Raw genomic sequence first — 10,874 nt, 5'->3', positions numbered from 1 at the left:
TCACAAAACCTTAATCCAAATAGGTAAGCAAAAATAAATCCATGCCATTTATATCAGATTAAAATATAATAAACATACAATAAATAACAGAATTTATTTTGAGTCTGTAGTAAGTAGCATACCAGTGTGCAGTAGTTGGGAAGATGGGTGAGATGTTTAATGGTCAAAATATCACATAAGTTCAGGAAAAAAAACTGGGGTGGGGGATGGTTCTGCTATTGTTACCTCAGCATGGCAATGGTAAAGAAGCATGGCTTCTCGAAACCCAGAGGTGTGTTAAGGATAAGCTGCTGGGCCAGCTGTCTAGAGATCCAGGTTTTAGCCCCAACTCCTTCACAAACATATCCTCTCTTGCCCTGGTTTTCTCCTGTACTAGTTGAGGTTTGAACTAGATGATGGCTAATATTCCATTAATGAACACTTCTGGTAACCCTTTCCCTGATAAATATATCGAGGGTCCATTCCCCTCTCCACCCCCTCCCCTCCCCCCCAACTAAATAATCTGTAACATTAAATCATCCATGGATCTATAACTTTTAACCTCTTGTGTTTACACATTGGTTATGGGAACTGGTTAACAAACCAAAATTCTAGTTCATATTGCTAAAATTTAGCACTAAACAGTCATCAGTTTTACATTGTCTTGTCTTAATAATCTAGCCGGATTAATGTGGCATGTTATTTAACATTGTTATAAGAAGTTTTGGTGTAGCTATAATTCACAATGGTGAGGATCAGATAAAATAATTATGTATTCATTGCTTTTAGCTGGCTTAAAATTGGCTTAGCTACACAGCAACTAAGAGTAAGGAAATATTTAATTTCTTTTTTATGATTTACAGTGATAACATCTAAGTATGACTTTGGTATAAAAGGGCTATATAAATATCCTTTCATCTGGTAAGTCTTATTAAACCCATGGAAAAAAATTAAGAGCAGAAGAAAGTAAATATGGGTTGTGATATCGAATTATTTCTATTATGATTTTTATGTTGGAAACAGTCTTGTGTGGATAGCTGAATGTTAGGACAATTATCACTTAGTAACAGCAATGAATTCAAATAAAATGAACTCCCTCCCATAAAATGCTAAACAATACAAGCTCTCCTCATTCTGAAATACTCTCTGGATTCATTTCAGTAAAGAAAGAAAAGAATTCCGAAATGGAAAGGGGAGAATGTACTCAACCTTCCATGAAGCTGTATGATAAGGTAAATAATGGGAACAAAAATAAATCCGAGAATTGAGAAATACTCTGGAAAAGTCTTTCAAATACTATTCTTGCTTGTATCTAGCTCCATTATACAGTTTAAAATTTAGCCAAATTTTTTAAGTATTTGTTAAACAGTTCCTGCATGTGACATATGTTTCCAGGATACTTCTGACATTGATAGGAGAGATTATAAAACATTTAGAAATGAAAATGTTATTCTCCAACAAAAAACAACATGATAACTTCCAAGCTTCTTCTGAATTCATAAGATAGAAAAACATTTGGAAAATAGTAGCTTTTAGTTTTAAAATGTTCAAATAATGTACTTTAAAACAAACACAAAAAGTATAATTGTTCAAGGCAAGGAGGAGACAAGTCTAAATAAAAGACCCTACTATTCCTCTATTTTCCTTTGTAGTCTTGATCCTGTTTACTCCATAATAAATAAATTGTTCTTTCCCTTCAGCTGGGAAGGATAATTGTTACCCTACCACGGTGATGACAGTACCACTGCAGTGCTTACCCAGCAAGAAACTCATGAATATGAAGCAGAGTCAACTCTTTCTATCAAAGTGTTTGCAAGAATTGATCTGCAGTGCATTAATTTAGGAACTCAGCAGAGAGGCTCCTACTATATCTAGCCGATCTAAACTTGAGCTCATGGTAACACTGCACAAAGCTATGGTAGATAAAAGTGATGGGTAATGCCAACAGAACAATTCCACTGACAACACAAACTCCTCCAAGAATTCTTCCAGGCACTGTGATAGGATACATATCTCCATAGCCAACTGTAGTCATAGAGATAATCACCCACCAGCAGGCAGCAGGGATGCTGGCGAAGTCCTTGTTGGATGTTTCCAGGTCCAACCCATGTTCAAGAAGCTGAGACAGTGCACTAAAGATTGCCATGGCAACACAAATGAAGACAAGTAACATCACCATCTCTCGGTAACATCGTTTGAGAGTCAAACCAAGTGTCTGGAGACCAATGAAGTGACGGGCGAGCTTAATCACCCAAAAAATCCTCATCATTCTAAGCACCCTCAAGGTGACTCCAGCCCTCTGGAGTTGAGAGTTCTCGCCCGTAAATACTGTCATTAACACGGAGATGTAATACGGTGTGATTGCCAGTAAATCAATGATGTTCAGGGGTCTCTTGACAAACTCACACTTGTTTTTGGAGATGATGAACCTCACGATGCACTCTGCAGTGAACCAACCGATGCAGATAGCTTCAATTATCCTGTCAAGAGAACAAAAGAAGAATCGATCCTTTTATTTTTAAGTATTTTAATAGCTCTTAGATTTCTTCAGATAGTACTATTCTGACATACTAATTCAGTTACTTTTTCCAGAAAACATAAAGAACAGACTGCATGACCAACATCATCAGACCCAGACCCACCAGGACACAACAGAACAAGTATCACAGTTCGAATGAAAACTTTACTTGATAGGGTTCTTTATATATTGCATGTAGTGCCATTAACCATTTTTTTTTTTTTTTGCTTGTCACTAATACTTTTTTTTAGAAAGCCATCTCTTATTTGGTAGTTTGAAATTAATTTTTACTCAGCTGGCCACAATATGAGATATTACTTACCCTGTGTGGACAGTGGTTCTGGACTGTGATGTCAGTTACGAGGGAGGTCAGAAAGACTCTGATCCTACAGACAGTGGACATACCCAAGTTTTTGATGACTTGTTTCTTGGTAAATAAGAGTGAACTCAAGATCATTCCCTAAAATGTTGCTCTGCCTTCTTTTCCTCTAGGCCTGTGTGGGAGACACTGAAGCTGAGCCAGCTTCTTGCGCTTCGCAGGGGTGCCAGGGCCATCATCACCAAGTCAAGACCTTCCTCACTGTGAATGTCACAGAGGGAAAAAAATGCTGAGGACTCCTGCACTGAAGCCAAACAATCACTAGAATTTTCCCAAGGACCTAACTAGTTTGTTTGTTTTCCATAGCTATTATCATGCAACATACATTTCTGAAATATATGGCCACGTTTTACCTACGGCAGTATTTACCAACCTTTCTGTATCACTGCACACACAACTGTAATAATAGTTGAAAACAGTAATATTTACATAGTGTACTGGTATCAAGGGGTAGTATTCTTGAAACAGAAGCCACCAGCCTGGGGGCTCTGCACCCCTCCAACCCCAGGGCCCTTTCCTGCACACTCAAGACTAAGGAAGTTAAATCTCAGCATACCAGTTAGGAAGCCTTGACCCAGAATGAGAGGTAATTCTGAGATAATTTTTAATTAAACTACATTTAAAATCTCAAATTATATTCTAAAATTAAAATTTATAGTTATTATAGCATCATTCATTTTTCACCACATAATTCTTTTCCATCACTGGCTTAGACCCAACCATCAGAAGTACAATGGAGAGAGAAAACATTGGAGTAGGTGGGATGGTAGGCTCGTGGGGCAACACTTTGAAAAGAATGCTGAGACAGTGCATTCCACAGAACACAAGTTGCTGTGTTCTCAGGGACACAAAGAGCTCAGGTTGTTACTCGGTGCAATGAATAAATAAAATGAACCATGTTCCCCTACTACTGGGTTCGCAGGGCCATCAGGATTATTTATTTTCTGAACAGGTAATAAATTCACATGGTTCAAATTTAAAAGGCAAAAAAAAAAAGACACTATAGAAATAAAATTCTCATTCTCACTCCTTCATTAACTATCCTGTTTTCCAGTCTTTAGTCACCAATTCCCCAGGCACTGGTTATAAGGCCAATAGCCACTGACCACCAAGAAATTGGGAACCTAAGTATAGTAGTTTCTGTTGGCTGCTGTAAAAAAAATGACCACACACTTGGTGGCTTAAAACAATAGAAAATTATTTTCTCACAGTTAGAGTGGCTGTGGTTGAGATCTGCTAGTCCTGCAGCTGAAGTACTATGTCCCTTCTCTAGCCAGACATGAACAGGAGCACCGGACCTGGTGCCAAAAGGCTGCTGCTATTCCTGCTCTGGGAGGCAGAGTTGCACTGATCTTCTAAGGGCTCCCCCAGCAATAATAACCTAAGATTCCCTTAAACTAAGAAGAGTAAAAATTTTAATTGTTCCAAAAATACCAGAACGTTTTCTATCTAATTATTTCCACCAGGAGCCAAAATTGTTCACATTAAAAAGGAAGGACTCCAAATGGTGCATAATAATCCTTCAGCAAGGGAATCTCAAAGAGGCAAGCTTGTCTGTAATGAGGTCCTCTGGGCTCTCCCTGTCCACCCCCAGTCAGATACAGTTTATCCAAAATTCCACACTAAAGGGATGAATCAGTGAGGAACCCCAGGCATCCTTCTTTCACCTAGGATTATGCCAAGGCAGTCTTCAACAACAAACACCACCAAGTCTGCCAGAAATCCCTGTGTAGCCAGAGGCACCCTTGCCAATACCACCACCAACTGCTGGCAATCTCAGTACTGACTTTACTGAGTGCTAGAGCCAACAATTGGGTATTTCTATAAAAAACAAACAGGAAAAAAGAACTGCAGAAGAATCTGAGGGACACCATATTCCTTTGAAGCCCATTCTGGTTTCTTTTGAGGCCTAAATGTCTGAAAGTTCACGAATTCGTGGCTGAAAAAAAATGTTACCACTATTCTGAGACCTTTCAGTTGGTCACTGTGCTAAGCACTTTACAGATATCATCTCATTAAACCATTTTCAAGAACTCTATGAAGTATGTATTTCCCCTAATATCTCCATTTTACAGATGATAAAACTGAGGCTGAAAAGTTAAACACCTTTCCCAAGGTCACACAACTTAGAAACTGCAGTGGCACCCATAATAAAACTCAGTTTGTTAAGGATCTGAAGCTCTAAGGAATATTTGAAAATGCTAATGATTTTTATGACATTTCTCGATTTATCACTGTTAGTACTAAATAATATATGTCAATCTTTTGGTCTGTATGATTTATATGTTAGAGCAGCATTTTTCAAACTGTCAGTTCTTAACCCATTAATGGATCAAACCTGACATATTTTTTGGAAATTGAATACAAAATATCAGAGTGTATCAAAGTATAGTTTCATGAAAATTTTGAATTATATGTAATTGTATACTAAGTTATGATGTAAAACATATTCCTTTTTGTAGATAGTGGAGGACCTCAACAATTGGGGGCAATCATCAGCCACCAGAATTACTCTGACCGATCCCTCATTACAGGAGACACATCTTGGGATGGATGACTCAGAGGTTTACAAACAGGCTCCAAGGGAAAGCAAATGCTTTTGGTGCTAGCCAGTTCTATCCCCATGCCCTCCCACCTGGCAAGAAAGGCTACGACAAGATGTGAGAGGCCGTTAACTATGCAGTGTGAGGTAAAGATCAGTCTCTCTCTCTGGGTGCTATCTTCTTATCTTTGTCCATGAGCATTTTATTATAAAAAAAATTTCAAATGTGGAACAAATACATTAATATTTAAATATGTTGCTTATCACTTATTCACTCTTGCATCCATCTACTAGCCTACCTTTGTTTTTGGATGCATGTTGAAGTAAATTGCAGACCTAAGTGCACTTCCCTCTAAAAACTTCAAAGTGTGTATCATTAATTAGTTCAACATTCGTTTCATTTTTTTTTCTTTTGATGTGAACTTTACATGAAATGAAATGCACAAACCTTAAATGTACGTCCACTGAATTTTGACAAATGCATAACCTCTATAACCCAAACTCCTATCAAGATATAGAGTATTCATATCACCCCAGAGAGTTCCCTGCATGTTGTTCATCTTTGTATCTCCTGCCCTCACTTTACACACTTATCTCCTGCCCAAACCCATCAGGCACTTAGCAAGTGCTCAATGGATATTTGTCCAGTACAATGTAAGTGACTTTGTTAGAACTCAAAGGCCTGGGATGGCCACTCCAAGGCCACAGGAAGCCTCTCGGTTCTTCTGAGATCTTTAAGGGTCATCATTACAGGATGCTTAAGCAAGTAATCAAAACCAGTGAATTCAGTTGGACCTTGTTACGCCATATAAAAAATTTAGCTCAAAATGGATTGAAGACCTAAATATAAGAACTAAAACTATAAAACTCTTAGAAGAAAACAGGAAAAAGCTTCACAACATTGGATTTGGCAAATATTCATAAGATATGAGACCAAAAGCACAGACAACAAAATCAAAAATGGACAAATTAGACTACAGCAAACTTAAAAACATTTATGCACCAAAGGACACAATCAACAGTGAAAAGGTAACCTACAGAATGGGGGAAATTATCTGCAAATCATAATCTGATGAAGCGTTAATATCCAGGATATATGAAGAACTCTATAACTCAACAACAAAAAATCAAACAACTCAATTAAAAAATGAGCAAAGAACTTCACAGACATTTCTCAAAGATGATACACAAATGATCAAGCATATAAAAAATGTTCAACACCACTAACCATCTGAGATATGCAAATCAACGTCATGATGCAGTATCCTTCACACCCATTATGATGACTACTACTATAAAAAAAACAGAAGGTAACAAGTGTTGGTGAGGTTGTGGTGAAATTAGGATGATCTGTGGACTGTTGGCAAGATAAGGAAATGATGCAGCCACTATGTAAAACACCATGGAGGCTCCTCAAAAAATTAAAAATGAAACTGTCATTTGATCCAGCAATCCCACTTCTGGGTGTATATCCCAAACAACTGAAAGCAACATTTTGAAGAGATATTTGCACACTTGTGTTCATAGCAGCACTACTCACAACAGCCAAGAGAAGGAAGCACCCAAATGTCCATCAATGGATGAATGGATAAACAAAGTGTGTTATATATAAATAAATCTACATATATATATACACACACATACATGCATGCACACACACAATGGAATATTATTCAGCCTTACAAAGGAAGGAAATCCTGTCACATGCTACAATATAGACAAACCTTAATAACAGTTTTTTTAATTATTATGGTATCAGTAGTATACAATCCCATGAGCAACACTATGGTTACTAGATTCCCCCCATTATCAAGTCCCCACCACATACCCCATTACAGTCACTGTCCATCAGCATAGTAAGATGCTATAGAATAAGTACTTGTTTTCTCTGTGCTATACTGCTTTCCCCATGGCCCCCCCTACATTATGTGTGCTAGTCATATTGCCCCTTAATACCATTATCCCTCCCTTGCCCCCACCTTTCCCTCTGGTAACTGTTAGTCCATTCTTGGGTTCTGTGACTTTGCTGCTGTTTTGTTCCTTCAGTTTTTGCTTTGTTGTTATACTCCACAGATGAGTGAAATCATTTGGTACTTATCTTTCTCTGCTTGGCTTATTTCAATGAGTATAATACCCTCTAGCTCCATCCATGTTGTTGCAAATGGTAGGATTTGTTTTCTCCTTATGGCTGAATAATATTCCATTGTGTATATGTACCACACCTTCTTTAACCATTCATCTACTGATGGACACTTAGGTTGCTTCCATTTCTTGGCTATTGTAAATAGTGCTGCAATAAACATAGGGGTGCATATGTCTTTGAATCATGGATCCTGTATTCTTAGGGTAAATTCCTAGGAGTGGAATTCCTGGGTCAAATGGTATTTCTATTTTGAGCTTTTTAAGGAACCTCCATACTGTTTTCCGCAATGGTTGAATTAATTTACATTCCCACCAGCAGTGTAGGAGGGTTCCCCTTTCTCCACATCCTTACCAACATTTATTGTTGTTTGTCTTTTGGATATTGGCCATCTTAACTGGTGTGAAGTGATATCTCATTGTGGTTTTAATTTACATTTCTCTGATGACAAGTGATGTGGAGCATCTTTTCATGTGCCTGTTGGCCATCTGAATTTCTTCTTTAGAGAAGTGTCTGTTCAGCTCCTCTGCCCATTTTTTTATTGGATAATTTGCTTTTTGTTTGTTGAGGTGCATGAGCTCTTTATATATTTTGGATGTCAACCACTTATCAGATATGTCATTTTATGAACATATTCTCCCATTCTAAACTTTAAGAATATTATACCAAGTGAGTTAACCAACCACAAAAAGACAAAAATTGTATTCCACTTATATGAGGTATCTGAAGTAGTCAAATTCATAGAAACAGAAAGTGGAATAGTGATTACCAGGGGCTGGGAAGAGGGGAGAAAGCAGAAATTGTTTAATGATTATAGAGTGTCAGATTTACAGGATGAAAAAGTTCTGAAGATCTATGTCTTAACAGCAGGAATATACCAAACACTACTGAATAATAATGGTAAAGATGGTAAGTATTATTGTTTTTTTTACATAAGTGGTAGGATTCAAAGCCATGCTCCCAAAGAGACTGGAACCTTAATCCAGAGCCTTAGACCACCTAGCCATGCTACCCACTAAGGAAAAGCAAACAGTGCTGAGCCTGCCATTAATTAACTTAGTGACACAGTCTGCCTCACTTTAAAAGGACTTAAGGTGATTATTCTTGTCATTTGCACTAAGCAGGCCCTGATTAAAATTCAGTATTACAGGACAATTAAGAAAACAAAAATATAAAAACATCCAGAGACTAGATATTTTTACTAGATAGTTGACTTGATAAAGCTAAATGAACAGAACAGAAAACCACTTGAAACAGTTATTACATAAATGTTATATATATTATACATGTAATATATGCAGTAATAAATGCAGTAATATAAATGCATGCATATATACATAAGTAATTATAATATAATTATATTCAACACAAGTGCAATATCACAGTGTATAAGAATATGCTATATGAATTCAAACCCCAATAAATGTTTCTTATTATCTTTCAACAAAATTTTCCATTCTATTTTCTTCAGTTTTACTCTTCACCCATTTCCCCCACATGCACTCCCTTCCTATGGCAACCACCAAACTGTTCTCTGTGAGTTTTGTTTTTGTAGATTCCACATATAAGTGAGACCATATGGTATTTGTCTTTCTCTGGCTTACTTTGCGGAGCAAAATGCCCTCATGGTCCACCCATGTTGTCATCAAGGATTTCCTTCTCTTTAATGGCAGAATAATATTCCATTATATATCTATACCACATTTTCTTTATCCATTTATCCATCAACAGACACTTAGGTTGTTTCCAAGTCTTGGCAACTGTAAATAATGTAATGAACATGGGGGTGCAGATATCTTTTTGAGATAATCATCTCAAATTATCTTTAAATTAAAATAGGATCTTAAAATTCATCTTTATAGTTTTGGTGAGGAAAAAGGAAATATATGTTCCTTAAAAGATACACACACACCCAACATTAAAGATAATAGACTATGATCCTTTTTTATCTAAAATAAAAATAATATATCATTTGTATATGAAACTGTAGAGCACAGGAGAGAAAGCAGGATCTAAAGGCATGGAACTCTTTTGCATTAGTAACTTCCTGTGGAATTTTGGGTAATCTATTTAATCTCTTTTCCCAATTTTTCCCCATTGGTTAAATGGTGATAATAATAGAACCTATCTCCCAACTTGCAAGAATTAACATGCAGTAATACTAAGTGCTCAATAAATTGTTGCTATGATCATCATTGCTACAAACCAACCTAGGCACATAGTCCTCCCTTCACACTCAAAAAGAGACCAATTCAAAGCCTTCTTGAGCACAAAGTACATCATTTCATTCTCTTCTTTAAGAATTTTGCCTATATTCTCATACACTGCTGGTTACACCAAAAATTGGTAAAGCCACTTTAAAGAGCAACTGACAGGGTCTATCAAGCTTAGCACTGCATATGAAACATAGCTGTCTACTCTAGGAATTTATCCTGTATACACACCCTCATATTTGCACAAGAACATACATATTTGCACAAGAACATAAAATATATAAAAAATTTTATATAAACATCAATCCATAGGGGATTGATTACATAAATGTATTTCCCAAAGTTATGAGGTTGAATCATATGAAAGGGATATTGGCAATTTTATGACTCTACATTATACTATGTAGATGTGAGAAGGAATAAGGTGCATTACTGTGCTTTGATGTGAAACATTCTTCAAGATGCACAGGTGTGACAACCAACAACAAATGCTGGTGAGGATGTGGAGAAAGGCAAACCCTTCTACACTGCTGGTGGGAATGTAAATTAGATCAAACGTTGTAGAAAGCAGTATGGAGGTTCATCAAAAAACTAAAAATAGAAATACCATTTGACCTAGGAATTCCACTTCTAGGAATTTACCCTAAGAATGCAGGATCCCTGATTCAAAAAGACATATGCACCCCTATGTTTATCGCAGCACTATTTACAATAGCCAAGCAATGGAAGCAACCTAAGTGTCCATCAGTAGATGAAAGGATAAAGAAGATGTGGTACATATACACAATGGAATATTATTCAGCCATAAGAAGAAAACAAATCCTACCATTTGCAACAACATGGATGGAGCTAGAGGGTATTATGCTCGGTGAAATGAGGAAGGCAGAGAAAGACAAGTAGCAAATTATTTCACTCATATGTGGAGTATAAGAACAAAGAAAAAAACTGAAGGAACAAAACAGCAGCAGACTCACAGAACCCAAGAATGGACTAACAGTTACCAAAGGGAAAGGGACTGGGGAGGATGGGTAGGAAGGGAGGGACAAGGGGAAAAAAGGGGCATTACGATTAGCAGACATAATGTAGGGGTATGGGGGCACAGG

General features: G+C 37.0%; 1 protein-coding gene across 2 annotated transcripts in view; it reads right to left on the bottom strand.

The window, feature by feature from the left end:
* Window positions 1-525: 525 nt before the first annotated feature.
* The window catches only part of KCNG3 (potassium voltage-gated channel modifier subfamily G member 3), a 54,794-nt gene continuing 44,445 nt past the window's right edge, over window positions 526-10,874 (bottom strand). For both annotated transcript variants that reach the window (XM_036990800.2, XM_036990801.2), the window contains exon 2: window positions 526-2,459. In XM_036990800.2, the coding sequence (XP_036846695.1) occupies window positions 1,814-2,459 (646 nt within the window). In that variant the 3' untranslated portion in view covers window positions 526-1,813. The remainder of the gene's footprint in view (window positions 2,460-10,874) is intronic.

Source organism: Manis javanica, chromosome 1 (assembly GCF_040802235.1).
Source record: "Manis javanica isolate MJ-LG chromosome 1, MJ_LKY, whole genome shotgun sequence".
Taxonomy (NCBI): domain Eukaryota; kingdom Metazoa; phylum Chordata; class Mammalia; order Pholidota; family Manidae; genus Manis; species Manis javanica.
This window is presented reverse-complemented; position numbering and strand designations above follow the sequence as displayed.